The sequence below is a fragment of the Quercus suber genome, unplaced genomic scaffold, assembly GCF_002906115.3.
Source record: "Quercus suber isolate HL8 unplaced genomic scaffold, Cork oak 2.0 scaffold_169, whole genome shotgun sequence".
NCBI classification, from domain to species: domain Eukaryota; kingdom Viridiplantae; phylum Streptophyta; class Magnoliopsida; order Fagales; family Fagaceae; genus Quercus; species Quercus suber.
This window is the reverse complement of record NW_027069629.1, coordinates 941,676-960,266: the sequence shown is the minus strand read 5'-3', so window position 1 is coordinate 960,266 and position 18,591 is coordinate 941,676. Positions and strand designations below refer to the sequence as shown.

The window sequence follows — 18,591 nt, the reverse complement described above, 5'->3', positions numbered from 1 at the left end:
TCTAAATGCTTTACCTATATATAAAAAAAAGAAAAAAAGAATAGTAACACGGTTAGGAGTAGGGCTAGGAGTAACTATGAAATTAAGAAAAATAATACTCTAGTAATAAATTTTTGCTTTTGAAGTGTATGGTTTTATAAATATACACGTGGTCACTCTTTTGGAATTAGAGTAAGCAGTAAAAGATTTATTGGGCTTGGAAATGTGTAGAGCACTTATCAAACTACTTGATTAAACATTGAGAAAAACTAAGACAACATAAAAACTAAGGATCATGTTCAAGCTTATTTTAATTAAGCTTAACCAAAAATTTAAAGTCAGGGTGTTCATATTTTTGTTGTGGGGGTCAAAACAAGATTAAAAAAAATTTGTATATAATTTTTTTTTTGAGGGGACCAGGTCAAGGGGTTCATTTGAACCCCCTGGGCTACTCTTGGAGCCGCCCCTGCTGTCATGTCACCACCTGCAATTACCAGTACATGTTTTCAAACCAGAGGGTGTTCAATGATTGTTAGTGTTGTTCAATTGATTTGTGTTTTGTGTATAAAATCTGGGCCTCCAATTATGAATGATATTTATGGGTCCGTTTGGATACAACTGAAAATTGAAAACTGAAACTGAAAAACACTGTAGCAAAATAATTTTTAAATGTATGAATAGTATCGTGAGACCCATTTTTAATGAAAAAGTCGCTGAAAAGTGAAATTTGTGGGTTCGTGAACAGTGAAATTTGTGCTGAAAAGTCAACTATTGTGGCTACTGTTCATTGAACAGGCGCAACAGTGCTGCTACAGTAAAAAAGAGCTGGAAACGCGTAAAAAAAAAAAAAAAACTAAAAAAACACAGACGTCAAACGTAAACGTGCCAGCTAAACGAGCACTATATCTTAATTGTTCTACGGATTTTCAGGCACAATATGTGCAACCTGTTGAGGCTTTCAACAATTTCTACCTAAAAATTACTTGATATCATCCTATTGATGGATACAGTAATTACAGGTTTGGTTTTAAGATCTAGGGTGGTTTCTTCCAATCAACTTTGACCTTCTGCAATAAAAAATTCCGAACATGTCTGTCCTGCCAGCTTGTTCTGTTTACTTCATATCAAGTTTGGACCTCCATGCGTGCATTGGTACAATGATGAGCAAAGTAGAGATTGGTTTCACATAGCTCCAACTTTTCAGATTCTAGATTTGGTTGGCAACATATTTTATTTTATTTTTTTGGTAAACGTTGGCAACATATTACTTAGGCAATGTAACGCCCCAGCCTATTTAATAACCAAAAAAAAAAAAAAAAGGGTTATGGCATTATAAATTTAGTGGCTCTATTTTCTCACCACAACCTATTGAAGGCTCTGGAGTCTGGACTCTAGACTAATGCAAATGAAGACATGCGCATGCCCCTCATGCACTCTACTGCCCAAGCTACTTCCTCATCCTTCTTACATCTTTGTTGAATTAAGCATCTTTTCAGCAGAACTTTCCAGGTACTAGCTGTGTAAGCACATTCAACAAATATACGGTCAAAAATTTCCCCAAGTTCACTTTCAAAAACACTCATTGCCTCTGACTATCTATGAAGGACTTACAAGTTACAACTAACCTTGCCATTTTTAGATGAAACATGCTGATGGCAACAGTGCCTGAAAATTGACATTATTACTGGATGCTTCTTTCTAACAAAACAAAAATTTCAAGAATTGGCAAATAATTACTTCCACTAGCAGTAGGCAACGGATTATATTATTATTTTCTTTTGAGGGTACCATTTGTGTGGAGCACTTCATAATGTATGCTAGCTGTTCGAATCCAAAAGCATCAAATTTAGATTATGCTCAAGCTCATAATGCTCACATTATATTCCACAGATCAAGAGTAAAACTTGATGATGCAATAGAACCCCAGATCAGTTAACAAAAGAGCTTATTTTTCGAGACAATATGTCAGTTAACACAATTGAAATAAGGAGATAGGAGCATACCATACGTGAAAGTGTAATAATATTTCCTCCTATGTTGAGAGGACAACATATTGTCAGTGAGAAAATCATATTTATATGTTAATAGTATATATTATTTACATATAAATTCTCGCAAATGCGAATTTCATACCTATTTCAATATGCCACAGCCCATTTTGTATTAAAAAAAAAAATTTGGGTAAAATTTTCTTTAAAAAAATTAATATTACTATATATTTTGAAAATTTAACCGTTGGATTATATGTGTTTTACGCTTTTAACGTACATGTCAAATTTTGTGCCAACCGGATATTATTTACTATATGATCTAAAAACGTATTTTTTATGCATAATATTAGATTACAATAACTTGTAATTTAAACAATTGATTGATGATATAGTTAATAATCTTTGATCTTCTTTGATATAAAAAAAAAAATAAAAAAACTTTGATCTTTTAGAAATTTTGCAAGCATGAAAGATATAAGAAGAAAATGTAATTCAATTGTGAATTTGTCAGTAATCGCATCCAATAAAAAGATTTATTAAGTAAAGTTGTAATCTTAAGTTGTAAGCAAGTTTGTAGGCTCAATTATAAGTTTAACCATATAAAAAAAAATTACAAGTTCTGAAAAGAAAAAAAAAAAAAATGAGAACTAAAGAGACGTGGGTTGATAAAGTGGTAGGTAAAAGCAACACAGTTAATACATTTGAAGAGGTGAGCGTCATTTTGCCAAACTATTCTGAAATTTCAAACTGCGCTCTCCATTCGCGCAGAGAACAAAGAATTATTGCATTCGTAGCCATAAAATTCAAGATCTAGTACATGTACCTGGACGACGTTAGAGTAATGTTTGTTCATATATAATGTTTATTCAAATCTTGGACGCGCGTGATTAGCTCACACAGCCAGTTTATGAAGAATATTCCAACACAGGTCTCTTTTTCCTAGCCTAAATCACAAGTTATGCACCCTCTATATATAGATCAAGATTGCAAGTCATGATAAGTTAATACAAAGTGAACAAGATTTGGCATTATGAGTATAAGGTTCCATTTCTCTATCTTGGTTTTGTATGCATGCATCATCATCCCAACCCAATGCCTTGGTAACATCTGCCTGCCAAAGGAACATGTTGCCTTATTCATTTTTGGGGATTCAATACTTGATGCTGGAAACAACAACTATATCAATGCCACTACTGATCTCCAGGCAAATATCTGGCCTTATGGGGAGACATTCTTTAAGTATTCCACAGGGAGAGCTTCCGATGGCCGTCTAATTTCGGATTTCATTGGTAAGATAATGGATATCTGTTGTTTTCCATTGGACTTGGATTGTTTAATCAATTAATTTTTGAAGCTTTATTATATTGCAGCTGAATATGCAAACTTGCCGCTAATTCCTCCATATCTACATCCTGGTTATAATCGGTACATTGATGGGGCTAACTTCGCATCAGTAGGAGCTGGCGCTCTTGATGAAACTCGTCCAGGACTGGTATGCTTTCTATCTGACTATATATGCTCCTTAAAATGTTAATTAGGATTCTAAAAAGTGGAGCGCAATTAGGGTCTAATTAAGTTTGTGCGCATAGCCTGATAGAGCTCTTCCATAACCGCAATCCTATTGATTGGAATTATTGAAAAAAAGAAAAAGAAAAAGACATTTGATACGATGATAGAATAGTTGAAACATAATAATGACATAATGAAAAAGTACATGAGTAAAGAAAGAATGCAAAGAAAGAAAGAAAAAGAGAGAGAATACAATGAATGAGCATGATTCGTCCTAAGAGGCCTACATCCATAATGGAAAACTCTTAATGGTTATATCTTTACTATTAGGCTCTATGTATCACAACGAACCTATTAAAATGTATTTTATAATAGGTTAAATCCTATGATTACATCATCAGCAATACAAAGATGATTAGGATTTCTTTACTTGTGCTCCAAGTAAGATCATGATTACTTTATTTCTTTACTCTATGAATGAAATATAAGCACTCTTTTTCTATATTCCATCATAATTTGAAACGAAGATTATGTTCTTATGACATAAGTGTGTCTATTTTGTTCTCACAGTTGATTGCTTCCCTTTTGTTCTTTTGCCCTCCTTATTAGGTGATAGACCTAAACACTCAAATTAAGTATTTCAAGAACATGGAGACTCAATTGAGGCAAAAACTAGGTGAAAAAGAAGCCAAGGAACTCCTATTTAAAGCTGTTTACTTAATCAGCATTGGGTACAATGATTACCTTGTCCCCTTTACCTCAAACTCTAGTGTGCTTCAATCCTACTCTCGAGAAGAATACGTAAATATGGTAATTGGCAACTTGACAACAGTGATCAAGGTAATTATAATTTGTGTTTTATACAATATTTAGAACAAATATGTGTTAGATCCTTCTTGTTTACGTTTTTAAGTTGGTCATAATTATATACTTTGATTTGTTAGGAAATATATAAGGAAGGAGGAAGAAAATATGCATTCCTAGGCTTGCCACCTTTGGGTTGCGTCCCGCTTGTTAAAGCACTAAAACCAAGAAACACCGATGCATGCATGGAGGAAATTACAGAACTTGCAAAACTACATAATAAAGCACTTTCTAAAGTCCTTCCGAAGCTACAGAGTGAGCTGAAAGGATTTAAATATTCAATAGCCGATTTATACACTTTTTTTAGTGAAAGAATTGATAATCCTTCAAAATATGGTATGCACTTCCACTTCTATAGTACAAGATGCGTTTTATTATTATTGTACTCCACATTTTATTTTTTCATAGCCTAATAGCATCTTTGTTTTAATTATGTTGGTAAAGGTTTTATGGAAGGGAAGATTGCATGTTGTGGAAGTGGTCCATATAGGGGACTCCCAAGTTGCGGAGGAAAGAGATCGGTCGGTTCTGAGTATGAAATATGTAGGAAAACTAGTGACTATGTGTTCTTTGACGCTGCTCATCCTACTGAGAAGGCCTATCAACAATTATCAGAGCTAATTTGGAGTGGAGCTCCCAATGTCATAGGACCTTACAATCTCAAAGCATTGTTTGAAAACTAATGTATTTAGATTTAATAAATGAAAAATAAAAAACTTGTAGACATGGAGCATATTTAACAAGTTAGGGCTTATGTTAACAAATGCCCTAAAAGTAGTGGTTAATGTGCATTTAATATTTTATTAAATAATATTTTTATATATTCTTTCAAAAAATAAAGTCAACTAGCACACATATGTCCCAAAAAGCTCACAACCCTAATGAAATTGTGCTTGTAAGCCAATGAATTATTAACAAATATATATTTATTCTTTAAAACATGTGAATTAAAACTCATAACTGAGTAATTATTAATCCTTCAAATGTGATGTCAAGACACTCATCACCCGCACCCATAAATTAATATGTTTAATAATTCAAATCAGCCAAACACTAAGCAAGTATTTTTGGTTTAAGCATTAATGAAATGATCAGTCAAAAACTGTGTTGGTTTAATGAAATTTATGCATTTGTCAATTACTGAAACAGTTGAGTTCCACCGCGCACCCTTGGTGCAGTCGTCACTTCATAAGTATAAATGCTTGTGGGGTGTTGAGGGTAAAGACAGAGGTTTAAGTCTTCAGGGGGGACTTCATACACAAATATACTTAGATTAGGTTAAAAAATGCAGTACTTATCTAAGGACTTATAATTACAAATTTACAAATAAAATAAAAACCCATGCTTCAACAACTAGTTTTAAATATACTCCATGAATTTTATATTTAAGCAAATAACTCTTGACGGTAGAATTTCGATCAGTCAAACACTATGTAAGTATTTTTGGTCAAAGCATTAATGAAATGATCAGTCCAACACCATGCGTTAGTCTAATGGAATTTATGCATTTGTCAATCGCAGAGATAGGTAGGAGTGATATTTGATCCATCCCCCAAAAAGTGAATATGAAGATCTAATTAGAATTCAAATTAAATTTCAATTGGAGACTAATTTTGGGTCACGTATCCCATTTAATTTTTTTAATTTTCATGTCAAATGAGTTAATTTAGTACAAAAAATGGAGAGCTCAAAATAAATAAATCATCAAAAATCCAGTCATATGTCCAATTATATATATAAATTAGAAGGAGAGAAAGAGTTTGAATGAATTTTCTTCCTACGCCATTTGTTTGTCTAACTAAAAATAATTTTTTCTCCAAAAAAAAAAAAAAAAAGAGTTAAATTTATTAGCATTTTACATAATACTAAGTAGCCAGAAAATTTAAAATGTAGTACATGTACCTGGATGAGATTAGGGTAATGTTCTTCCATATATAATGTTTATTCAAATCTTGGACGCATATGATTAGTTCACCCAGCTAATTTTTAAAAAATATGTCAATTGAGAGTGTCACGCCCCAAACCCAAAAGGGTCCAAAGCACGAGAAACACAACCCAAAGGTACCTATAGATTTTTCCTTTTTGACAATTCAGTCCAAATAATTCATACCAAGTACTAACGTCAAGAATTTTTATAATAATTTTATTAAAGATACTCTCAAAATAAGTGAAAGCTATATGCAATAATTACAATGACCAATGGCCACAAAAGAATGGAGGTCTAAATTAACTACATATAAACATCTCGTTTCTAAGATGGGATAAAAGTCATCGCCAAAATAAGTTACAAAACAATTGTGCAAAATCTCCCTAATGTGTGCGGCTTCAACACTAGGTTAGGAGTCTCATACACCTAGGTCTATAATAACAAAAGTCTAGCCGCCAGAAAGTAGTTGCGTAACTACTACAAGCCATAACATCTGACTCAAAAGGTTACTGCCTGCTTTGTAAAAATTCATAATTAAACAATAGTGAGACAAAGCTCAGAAAGTAGCAATGTTAATGTGCATAATGAGATGAAAAATTCATAATGATGACCTAATTTGGCATGCATGTCATAACTTACAGACTTCGAGTTTAATTCAACAATAACACTTTCAATACAATAATACATTAATCGCATTTTAAAAAATGGAGCATAAAAGTACTCAAAATAGTACATTGTGACATTACATTACTTACATGGCAAGCCAGAAGGATATCCACTAGATCCCCTAAAACAGAACCCAAATTCCATATATATATATATATATATAGTAGCTATCCACATAGGCTAATATGCCAAGTTACAAATGTCATACAAACTCTAGTATAAAGCTATAGGCTACCATGTCTCAAAGACTACAAGAACAAATCATTGGCTACTAGTTATTGGGTACCATGTCACACAAACTTAGGTTCCATCATATAAATCACTGTGTCACAAAGACTCAAGTGCTATAAAATAATCCACCGTGTCACAAAGACTTATGTGTTGTGCTATTGGCCGTGTCCCAAAGATTGCAAGTACCAGTTACTAGCTACTATGTCACACAGACTTAGGTGCCATAATAATATAATCCACCGTGTCACAAAGACTCAGGTGTTGTGCTACTAGCCTTGTCACAAAGACTACAAGTACCGGTTACTGGCTACCGTGTCACATAGACTCAGGTGCCATAATAAAATCCACCGAGTCACAAAGACTTAAGTGCCATCATACCAACACCACAAAGATCTAGGTATTTGGTTAGGTAATCACTGGGAATTCACAACTGCCATGACATGAGGTAAGGTGTCATAAAGAGTTGGCAACTTTATATAATCAAGTTTTGTAACACATTTTCGATGAATTTGCATAATTCCAAAGAAATTCCTATCCAGTAGGATTTCACACCCACTTGTCAAATGACGCTTTCCAATTCGTCAAATTATCTAATTATTTGTAATATCCATTATAAATGAATTAAATCAAAGTCAATCTCCTAAAATTAATAAAAACTTTGCATTTTTCCCACATTATATATATACACACACATTACATGTTTTAAATAGCTACTTACCTTGCAAGACCGCATAAAAGCCTAGCTTCCAAGTGCTCCAACAAGAATTAGTTAGAACCTAAAGAAAAGGTATACAAGTTTATCATGACAAGTTCGAAAATCTTAAACTAAGTCTAGTTAAATAACTTTAATCTCCCATAGAAACAGTTCACTTAGGCAAGCCTAAACTTAGAATGTTGGGCATATTTTATTAGCTCCTTTGAGGTCACCCTTTTTGCCAATCGCAAACATGTACCAAGCCAGTAAGGCATCAAACCCCCAAATCTTAGCTATAGAAAACCTCGAATGGCCACCATTTATATAGGTAAATAAAAACCCTAAGCCCTTCATCAGAATATGTTCACCAAATCAAAACTCTTAAGGCTTAATCATGTGAATATCACTTCAAAGGCTTAGATCAACAATATGAAAATCCACCAAAATATTTAGAGCTTTTACCTTAATTGTTTGAGATGAAGGAGCCTAGAGATTTTTACGATGTTCCCCGGTGAATCTCGTCGTTAAAAGATGGTAGTGGTGATCCGATGGAGTGGTGGTCGGTGAGGGTGAGAGAGAGATGGAGGTTTGTGTGTGCGTGTTTTTGTGTGAAAAAAAGAAAAGAAAAGAAAGAAAGCAAAGAGGGAGAGAAGGGCTTAGGTGGCGGCTGACGTGGTGGATTTTAAAAATATCTCTCAAACTTTTTTTTTTTTTTTTTAAACGCTGGGGCGTTACAGAGAGCAGGTCTAAAAAGTTCAACACGTCTCTTTTTTCCTAGCCTGAATGACATATTATGCACTCTATATAAATCAAGATTAAAAGTAATTGAGAAGTTAATACAGAAAGAACAAGATTTGGCATGATGAGTTTAAGGTTCCATTTTTATATCTTGGTTTTGTATGCATGCATTATCATCCAAACCCAATGTCTTGATAACATATGCCTGCCATATGAAGAAGCAGACTTACTTACTTGTGGGGATTCGATACTTGATGTTGGAAACGACATCTGTTTGCCAAAGGAACATGTTGCCTTATTCATTTTTGGGGATTCAATACTTGATGTTGGAAACAATAACCATATAAATACCTCCACTGCTGATCTCCAGGCAAATGTTTCGCCTTATGGAAAAAGCTTCTTCAGGTTCCCCACTGGGAGATTTTCCGATGGCCGGCTCATTCCAGAGATATATAATAGTTATGTGCTGTTTTCTATTGGACTTGAATTGTAGCTCCATTTATTTTCATAGCATTGTTGCGGCTGAGTATGCAAACTTGGAGCTAATTCCTCCATATCTACATCCTGGTTACAATCGGTACATTGATGGGGCTAACTTTGCGTGGAGGAGATGGTGCTCTTGATGAAACTCGTCAAGGATTGGTATGCATTATACTGACTATGCACAGTCCAAAAAAAAGTTAATTTTAATTAGGATTCTCAGAAATGAAGCACAATTAAGGCCAAAGTTTGCTTGCATTCTAAATAAGATTAGATACAATGAACATGGACAGGAGACTTGGGCCTTGACTAACAGTGGCAGCTCTAGGAATCTTTCTCAGGATGTTTCTTAAGATGCATAAATTATATAATCTAATAAAAAAAAATTTATATATTGATAACAACAACAATAAAAAAAAACACGCAAATATATAAAGTTTACAATTGCTTTCTACGAGTTTTCATATTTTGAAATTATTGCATGATAGTCTCATTATCATTTATCAATGTTATAAGCTACATCTCTTTCAATGTATACAACTAAGTAATCGTTCATTCACTGAATGTAGAACAAATTATGGAGCAAAATTTAATTTTATTGGCATAAAAAAAACTGAGGGTGTTTCCAAATTTTTTTTAAAGGGTAGACAAATAAAAATTTATAAATTATGTGGCGCCGCTCCTAACCTTAAGGTGGCGCCGGCCCTGTTGACTAAGATTAAGATTTGATATCTTTAACATGAATCAACGTGTCTAACCTGAGGGTAGCCATGTTTCCTTTTCCTAGAATTTTATATATACTACGTACCCAAACTCAAATCCTTGCATTTGCTTTATCTATGAGTGGATACGTTTACTTATGAAATATTTTGAGACATAGATTATGTTCTTAAGACATAAGCATGTGTATTTTGTTCTTATGGTTGTGTACTTCCCTTTTGTTCTTTTCACCTCTTTATCAGGTGATAGACCTAAACACTCAACTTAATTATTTCAAGAACATGGAGACTTTGTTGAGGCAAAAAATAGGTGAACAAGAAGCCAAAGAGTAGTTGTTCAAAGCTGTTTACTATTTAGCGTTGGAAACAACGATTATAATATCCTCTTTTCCACAAACTCCACTGTGCTTCAATCCTACTCTCGAGAAGAATATGTAAATATGGTAATTGGTAACTTGACAATCTGTGATCAAGGTAATTACAATTACTGTTTTATACAATATTTAGAACAAATTTGTGTTAGATTATTCTTTATTTCATTTTTAAGTTGGTCAGAATTATACTTTGATTTGTTAGGAAATATATAAGGAAGGAGGTAGAAAATCTGTGTTCCTAGACTAACAACATCTTCATTTTAATTATGTTGGGAAGGTTTTACAGAAGGGAAGATTGCATGTTGTGGAACTGGTCCATATAATGGAATTCTAAGTTGCGGAGGAAAGAGATTAGTTGGTTTTGAGTACGAATTATGTAGGAACACTAGTGACTATGTGTTCTTTGACTCTGGTCATCCTACTGAAGAGGCCTACCAGCAATTAACAGAGCTAATATGGAGTGGAACTCGCAGTGTCATAGGACCTTATAATCTCAAAGAGTTGTTTGAACACTGATGCATTAAAATTTTAATAAATGTAAAATAAAACTGGGAAACATGGGGCATATTGCGAACTAAATTTAATAAATTAATGATTTTGTTAAAATTTAGAATATGATTTAGGCGTATTATGTGAATTCTAATAATTTATCAAAAAATATGTCTTAAATAGTTGATAAAAACTTATGTTTTTTTAACAAGTTATAAAATATTTAAGTCCAACCCAAAAACCCAACCTCCTATACACATGATGGGTTGGATTGAATTGGGTTGAAAATTTCTCAACCTGACATATCGAATTAGATTAAAATAAAAAATCCTCTAATCCGATTTATACATACTTCTATTCATATTTCATTTTTTTTTTCAGCGTATCTGTTAAAAAGAGAATAAATAGAATATTCTCTAATTCGATCTATACATACTTCTATTCATATTTCATTTTTTTTTTCCGCGTATGTGTTAAAAAGAGAATAAATAGAATATTCATTGTACTTCATTTTTTTTCTTTCCTTCATTCCAAACATTCCAAGTTGAAAACTTGACAATGAATTGAATTTTAATTTTCAGAACCTTCAAATGAGCATTGAGTTGGTTGGAATTTGTCATAATTAAAAAAAAAAAAAGGCACTTTCATTAAATTTAAAATGAGAAAGAAAAAAAGGAAGAAAAAAAAAAAAAAAAAAGAGATTAAGGGTTAATTTAAAATGAGAAAGAAAAAAAGGAAGAAAAAAAAAAAAAAAAAGAGATTAAGGGTTCGTTTGGATACAGCTGAAAACTGAAAACTAAAAACTGGAAACACTGTAGCAAAATAATTTTTAAATGTGTGAATAGTACAGTGGGGCCCATTTTTAATGAAAAAGTTGTTGAAAAGTGAAAAATTGTGGGTCCGTGAACAGTAAAATTTGGGTTGAAAAGTCAATTATTGCGGCTACTGTTCATTGAACAGTAGAAGCTACAGTGCTACACAGTAAAAAAGTGGCTGGGAAAAGCTTGAAACGCGTGAAAAAAAAAGGAGCTGAAAACGTAAACGCCAGACGCAAACACACTGGCCAAACGTTCTCTAAGGGTCCGTTTGGATACAGCTGAAAACTGAAAATTGAAAACTAAAAAACACTGTAACAAAATAATTTTTAAATGTGTGAATAGTATTGTGGGACCCATTTTTAAAGAAAAAGTTGCTGAAAAGTTAAATTTATGGGTCTGTAAACAGTAAAATTTGTGTTGAAAAGTCAAACTTTGCAGCTACTCTTCATTGCCACTACAGTACTGCTACAGTAAAATTTTGGCTGGGAACGCATAAAAAAAAAAAAAAAAAAAGAGGTGAAAACGTAGATGCAAATCGTGGACGCGCAAGCCAAACGATCACTAAGAGAAGAAAAAGAGCGCCTAGTTCCCTCATATATTTCCTCTATCATAAATACACTTGTGCTTGAATTTTCTTAAGCACACTCAGCAAAGATGTCAAAGACATCATGTTAATCAAGGGGTAATTTGCACTCTATCATAATATTGGAAGACAATGTCATTAGCTAGCATGTGTTAGAAATGATTCAGTAAAGTAGACAATAATGTCATTTACTGAGATTTTTCATCAATAATCTCATAATCAATTTTGTTCACACTCCCCAAACAATTTTGATGATATATATATATCTGAAGTGAATAGTTATTTCCAAAAAAAAAAAAAAAGACTTTAGGTGTACTTTATTGTGTGCGCAGTTTCTCTTGTTATTGAAGTAGTTCTTCTTAGGCCCATACAAAGGAGTCCAAATCCTCTGTCTCATCAATTGTGCTCCACTTCATGCACCACCAATAAAATTTGGATAACTAGCCTCTCTCATTAAATGAGATATCTCATTAAATGAGACAACTAGCCTCTCTCATTAAAGTCAGAGTTATCTCATTTAATGAGAGAGGCTAGTTGTCCAAAATTTATTGGTGGAGCATGAAGTGGAGCACAATTGATGAGACAGAAGATTTGGACTCCATACAAAGTACGCGGAATCTTTAACGGGTGATATATATACACACACAAGAAAAGAAAAAAAAAAAAAATCTGTACATGGAAATAAAGAAATCAATGTAACAAGCAATATATGTTTGATTAATGGTGCATTTGTATAAGCCGTTAGAAAACTGTGTTTTGAATTTAAAATGAGCATTTATAAAAAGAAGTTATGAGGAATTGTGGTTGCAAAATAGAGTTTTGGGTTTTAAAAATTCTTTGGTGAAAAAAAATATTGTTACCTTAGATATGATTATGGATTTTAAGTGTAAGAAATTTAATTATTCTTAAATACACTTAGTTTGTTTTGTAAATTTCAGCAAAAATGAAAAATTATTTAAGCATAAATAGTTTGTTAAAGATGGTTAATTATAATATATTAACTTGCATAAGTTGCAAAGAACAAAATCTAATTTGTAGTCCATTACAAGTTAATTACATATTCTGCACAACAGAATATCTCTATATTGGCTAATAACGTTTTTAAAATTTTCGTATTTTCAACTGAGATATTTGTGGTTATGGAACTCTAGAATTATTATTTAAAAACAAGTAAAAATTCTTGGAGTTGGAATATAGGATTTTACTTCAGTTCAGATTATATTATTCAATCTGTGCACCACTCATGCAAATTGGTCATGTCAGTACCATCTGTCAACTTTGTTGATCATTCACGCCGACTCAACCAAGGCGGCTAGAGATTGTCCCCATGCGCGACATACCAAAACTTAGAGAAAGGACCTGCATCTTATCTTCTACTTTATTTCTTGCAAGAAGTGCACACCCTTTTTACAAATCGACTCCCACTGAATCTTATCATCTTATCACTTCTCTTTACTTCTTCCTTTTCATCACTATGGCTGAAGCTTTGGTGGGTGGAGCGGTTCTCTCTGCATTCCTTCAGGTGGCGTTTGACAGAGTGGCTTCTCGTGAGGTCCTAGACTTTCTCAAGGGAAGGAAACACATTGATGGAATGGTGCAAAAGCTGAAGATAGAGCTGATGTCTGCTGATGCAGTGCTCATTGATGCAGAGAAGAAGCAAATTACAAACCCTGCTGTGAAAGAGTGGCTTGACGAGCTTAAAGATGCTGTTTATGTTGCGGATGACCTCCTGGATGAGATTGCCTATGAAGCTTTGAGATGCAAGTTAGAAGCTGAATCCACTAGTAAGGTAAGGGGCTTGATCTCTACTTTTGTTAGTTCATTTGACAAAAGCATACAATCAGAGCTGAAAAATATTCTAGACAGATTAGAATCTATTTCAAAACAAAAGGATGTTCTTCGTTTAGAAAAAGTTGCTGCGGTTGGAATACCTTCACGACCATTGACAACTTCTTGTCCGGAAGAATATGGTGTCTTCGGCAGAGACAAAGATAAGGAGGCTATATTTATGAAGTTTCAATCAAGTGATGCAAGTGTTAATGGTATATGTGTTGTTCCCATAGTAGGTCTGGGTGGGGTTGGTAAAACAACTCTTGCTCGACTTATATACAATGACAAAAGAGTAACGGATAGTTTTGATCACAAAGCTTGGGTTTGCGTTTCAGAAAACTTTGATTGTGTTAGGATATTAAAAACTATTTTGGAGGATGCCACTTTGTCTATGTGTGATATTCAAAACATGAATTTGCTGCAAACTAAAATTAGAGAGACATTCAAAGACAAGAAAATTTTCCTGGTTTTAGATGATGTTTGGAATGAAAATTATGATGATTGGATTGAGTTACTTAAAGTTTTTAAATGTGGGGCACAGGAAATTAAGATCATCGTTACGACACGAATCGAAAAAGTTGCATCAAGTGTATGCACAGTTCCAGCTTATCTTCTAAATCAATTGTCAAATGAAGAATGTTGGTTGTTATTTGAAAAGCATGCATTTAGAAACGGAAGCTCTGGTGAATTTCCATTACTAAGGGAAATCGGTAAGCAAATTGTCCATAAGTGTGGAGGCTTGCCTTTAGCTGCAAAAGCACTTGGGGGATTGCTGCGTTTTGAAGAAGAACCAAGAGAGTGGACAAAGATTTTGAAGAGTGATATATGAGATTTACCAAAAGGAAATACTAGTATCCTTCCGGCTCTAAGATTGAGCTACCACTGTCTCCCATCACATTTGAAGCGTTGCTTTTCTTATTGCTTGATCCTTCCAAAGAATTATGAATTTAAAAAGGAGGAGTTGGTCAACTTGTGGATGGTGGAAGATTTATTACAGCAATCAAAAGGAAATAAAAGGATGGAAGAAATAGGCAAAGAATACTTTGATGATTTGGTATCTAGATTACTTTTTCAACAATCAAGTAACACCGAATCATGTTTCATGATGCATGACTTGGTCAATGACTTGACAAAATTTATATTTGGAGAATTTTGTTTCAAGCTAGAGATTGATGATTCTGGTGTAATCACAAGAAAGACTCGTCATTTTTCATATATTAGAACTAGATTTGATGCATTTAAGAAATTTAACGTGTCCTACGAAGCCAAGGGTTTGCAAACCTTCCTTGGATTTGATTTGTCACCGTGGACGTGGAATAACGTATCAGCAATGATGATAGATGATTTGTTGTCGACATTTAAGTGCTTGAGAGTGCTATCATTTTCTACCTATAGAAACATGAAGGAATTACCTAAATCAGTTGGTAATTTGAAACATCTACGTTATTTAAATCTTAGTTACACTTCAATTGAACGGTTACCAAATTCTCTATGTACTTTGTATAATTTACAAACCTTGTTATTGTCGAAATGCAAGTCCCTTACCAAGCTGCCTACCAAGACGTGGAGATTAGTCAACTTGCGGCACCTAGATATAGTTGAAACAAAATTGGAAGAGATGCCACTGCATATGAGTAAATTAAAAAATCTCCGGAGTTTAACTACTTTTGTTGTGAGCAAACATAATAGGTCTAATATTAAAGAGTTGGGGGAACTTCTACATCTTTCTGGAGCATTGTCTATATTAAATTTGCAAAATGTTCAACACGCTAGAGATGCAATGGAGGTTAATTTGAAGGATAAGCAACACCTATATAAGTTGGTGCTTGAATAGGGTCATGACAAGGACAGTTCAGAAAATGAAATAAATGTGCTTGAACATTTGTGTCCTCATTCAAAACTCGAATCTCTCACCATTGAAAATTATGGGGGTACAAGATTTCCAAAATGGTTACAAGATTGTTCATTCTCTAATATGGTGTACATACGGCTTGCCAATTGTAAGTATTGCTACTCTTGGCCTCCACTTGGGGATCTGCCTAACCTCAAGAAACTCTTTGTTGAAGGTTTTCATGTGGTATCACATGTAGATCGTGAGTTCTACAGGGGTGGTTCTTCTGCAGTTAAGCCATTTAGATCCCTTGAAATATTAAGTTTCAAGGACATGCCAGAGTGGCAGGAATGGTTTTTATTTGAAGGCAAAGATGAAGATGAAGGTGGTGTTTCTATAATCTCCAAGAGCTTTGCATAATTAAATGTCCTAAACTAAGCAGAGGTCTACCCAACCACCTTCCTGCTTTAATGGCACTTCAAATTGAAGATTGTTCACAGCTTGTTGCTTCGGTTCCTAGATCTCCGAATCTCAGTGAATTGCGGTTAAGTAATTGTGATGAGTTACTATTGAAGGAATTACCACCTAGGCTATATCGGCTTGTAGTTGGAGAGGGTCGTATCCTACAATCCTTTGTAGAGCTTATGATGTCTATCCCAGGAGGTGGTCTACCCACTACATTAAAAACACTTTCAATTCAAGGAACATTTCTGTTGCCAAGGAGGCATTACTATCCATCACTTCAAGAATTGGTAATTGAAGGTGGTTTTGATTCACTCTGGTGTTTTCCATTGGAGTTCTACCCAAAGCTCAAATTTCTTTTTGTGCCTGGAAGTGAAACTCTTGAATCTCTTTCGGTATCAGAGGGATCTCACCGGGATCTTATTTCTCTCACTTTTTTGAGTATCTTTTATTGCCCAAATTTTGTGTCCTTTCCTAAAGGAGGATTGTGCGCCCCAAATTTGGCAATTGACTTGAGCACAATATGACAGGCTATTTAATCTACAGTATACATTGGGGCAATTTGAAGCTAATTCTTTTATGCGAGGGAATCTTTGGGATGAATGATGCTGGTCAGTATTCCATAGTGCCCCATGTTATTTATCTAAATTTTTGGAGAGGAAAGTAAAATGATTTACAAGAGAGGAACCTGAATAGAGATTAGGATTCACTTTAATTTGTCAGCAGTTTAAAACACAAGCCTGGCATTTATTTGGTGCAATATCAGTGCCTATTGTTCCTCTTGCATCAGTCACACTCCTAAATTTCTTATACATTTCCAGGTCACTAAAAAAAACTTCTTATCTTGAGGACTTTTGGTTATTTGAATCCTCTGCCCACATTCCAACTGGAGGGACCTGCAGCATTATTCAACCCCTTCATTTCGAGTCCAAACTCCTGGTGGTACAACAAGACAAAGGAAGGTTGAGGGAATGGTAAGTCTCTGGTCGTTTCATTTTTTTCCCCCATAAGCTTAAGTATTCAATGACTAACAGATTGATTCTTTTAACAATTTAGACTATAAAGTGCGATTGAGAAATATGGCTGCCTGTTTAATCCATACTTAACAAGTGGCAGATGGAACCTAGTGCAGACTTGTAGCTACCATTATCGCATATTTGAGATTGAAAATCACTTCTCAGTCTTAGTGAGAGATGTTCTTTTGATTGTACAATGCAGGTAAGCTTTACACTGCTTCTATTCTTATCTTTTACCTTTTCTTTTCTGAAAAGAGGACACCAGACATTACTTATTCTACAAATTGGAAATGGAATAAAAATACAAAAATGTTCACATGGAAGGTAAAAAATGGTATTGAAATCATTAGAAGTAATCAGTGTTGAATGTTCGTTCATTCAAACCAAGCCTTTCTCTGTTTAATTATCTAAATGGCACATTCCATCGCATGTGGGTGGAAGACATCCCCTGTTAGTATATGTAATCATGAAGAAATCAACCAAGTCCTTTCTGCTGGCGGTCCGTGCTTGGAATTCTTATCTCGTTCGTTGTCTCTAATGGAAGCTATGTGGGCTTGCAAGTCTTGGAGCACAACAAATCCATGCTGGATGGATCATGCAATTAAAGGAGGTAAGCTCATCTCATTACAACCGATTTGTCATTATTTTCAGATTACAGAAGCATTCTTGAACACATCCTTTGTTACTAAAAAATTTCTTCATCACTTCTACTAACTACTTCTGGAATCTTTTGGTGCTTGATACTGCCAAGTTATGTGCCTTTTTTTGCAGTATTCTGTTTTGTTCATGTTATTTTCATTCATGATCATGACCTTGGTTGATATGACCAAACAACCATCATGCATGCTGTTATGAAAACATATTTGCTATTCTATCACAATGGCAAGGACATTTTTGTATATATATTCCATAAGCACCTGTTTAAATCGAGTTTACATCATCAGATTCATAAGCTGCCTCTCTATGAGCTTTGGGAATTGATGGTGGAGAGCAAGATATAAGTCCTCACCAGAATTTTGGTTCTTTCTTCTCTTCCACCCTCCATAGTGCTCAAAAGGCTCAGCAAATCACTGATCTCGTTGTCCTTGCAGTCCTCACCAGAAGGGGCTATCCAACTCCGTTCTTGCTAACAAGGATTCTAAATTGTCCTATGCTGAGATAGTGGAGCCAGAGGCAAAGAGGGGAAAACTGTCCCAAGATAGCTCAGGTGCTCGTTCCATGAAAGATTGTCATTCTTGAGGCTGTCATGCTGTGGGCCTGTGGCGGCTCCAAGATTTATTTCTAGGGGGTCAATTATGGCGGAGCCAAAAATTTATTAGTGGAGGGTAGGCGCAAGTGAAAAAAATAAGATGATTAATTGTTGTTTTTGGTTTTTCTATATATACAACTT

General features: G+C 34.3%; 3 protein-coding genes and 1 pseudogene across 3 annotated transcripts; all 4 read left to right on the top strand.

The window, feature by feature from the left end:
- Nucleotides 1–2,992: 2,992 nt before the first annotated feature.
- On the top strand, nucleotides 2,993–5,077 carry LOC111999357 (GDSL esterase/lipase 1). The gene is made up of 5 exons (XM_024031485.2): nucleotides 2,993–3,259; nucleotides 3,341–3,462; nucleotides 4,089–4,319; nucleotides 4,424–4,679; nucleotides 4,788–5,077. Exons 1-5 carry the CDS (start codon nucleotides 3,001–3,003, stop codon nucleotides 5,024–5,026), a joined length of 1,107 nt encoding a protein of 368 aa, XP_023887253.1. The 5' UTR covers nucleotides 2,993–3,000; the 3' UTR covers nucleotides 5,027–5,077.
- A 3,643-nt stretch (nucleotides 5,078–8,720) lies between these two features.
- Nucleotides 8,721–10,688, top strand: LOC111999350 (GDSL esterase/lipase 5-like; annotated as a pseudogene).
- Nucleotides 10,689–13,465: 2,777 nt separating this feature from the next.
- Nucleotides 13,466–18,591, top strand: LOC111999351 (putative disease resistance RPP13-like protein 1). Its single transcript, XM_065777939.1, has 4 exons — nucleotides 13,466–16,796; nucleotides 17,007–17,159; nucleotides 17,242–17,811; nucleotides 18,146–18,591. The coding sequence occupies exon 1, from the start codon at nucleotides 13,537–13,539 to the stop codon at nucleotides 14,719–14,721; it is 1,185 nt and encodes a 394-aa protein (XP_065634011.1). The 5' UTR covers nucleotides 13,466–13,536; the 3' UTR covers nucleotides 14,722–16,796; nucleotides 17,007–17,159; nucleotides 17,242–17,811; nucleotides 18,146–18,591.
- LOC111999352 (putative disease resistance RPP13-like protein 1) lies at nucleotides 14,911–16,143 on the top strand. Its single transcript, XM_024031480.1, has 2 exons — nucleotides 14,911–15,678; nucleotides 15,727–16,143. The coding sequence occupies exons 1-2, from the start codon at nucleotides 14,911–14,913 to the stop codon at nucleotides 16,141–16,143; spliced, it is 1,185 nt and encodes a 394-aa protein (XP_023887248.1).

Bases quoted from the DNA above. Each gene is read 5' to 3' on its own strand.
- LOC111999357 (XM_024031485.2), top strand. From the start codon at position 3,001: ATGAGTATAAGGTTCCATTTCTCTATCTTGGTTTTGTATGCATGCATC. The intron at 3,260-3,340 runs GTAAGATAATGG...ATTATATTGCAG, and splicing joins TCTAATTTCGGATTTCATTG to CTGAATATGCAAACTTGCCG. The intron at 4,320-4,423 runs GTAATTATAATT...TTGATTTGTTAG, and splicing joins ACTTGACAACAGTGATCAAG to GAAATATATAAGGAAGGAGG.
- LOC111999351 (XM_065777939.1), top strand. From the start codon at position 13,537: ATGGCTGAAGCTTTGGTGGGTGGAGCGGTTCTCTCTGCATTCCTTCAG.
- LOC111999352 (XM_024031480.1), top strand. From the start codon at position 14,911: ATGGAAGAAATAGGCAAAGAATACTTTGATGATTTGGTATCTAGATTA. The intron at 15,679-15,726 runs GTTAATTTGAAG...GTGCTTGAATAG, and splicing joins ACGCTAGAGATGCAATGGAG to GGTCATGACAAGGACAGTTC.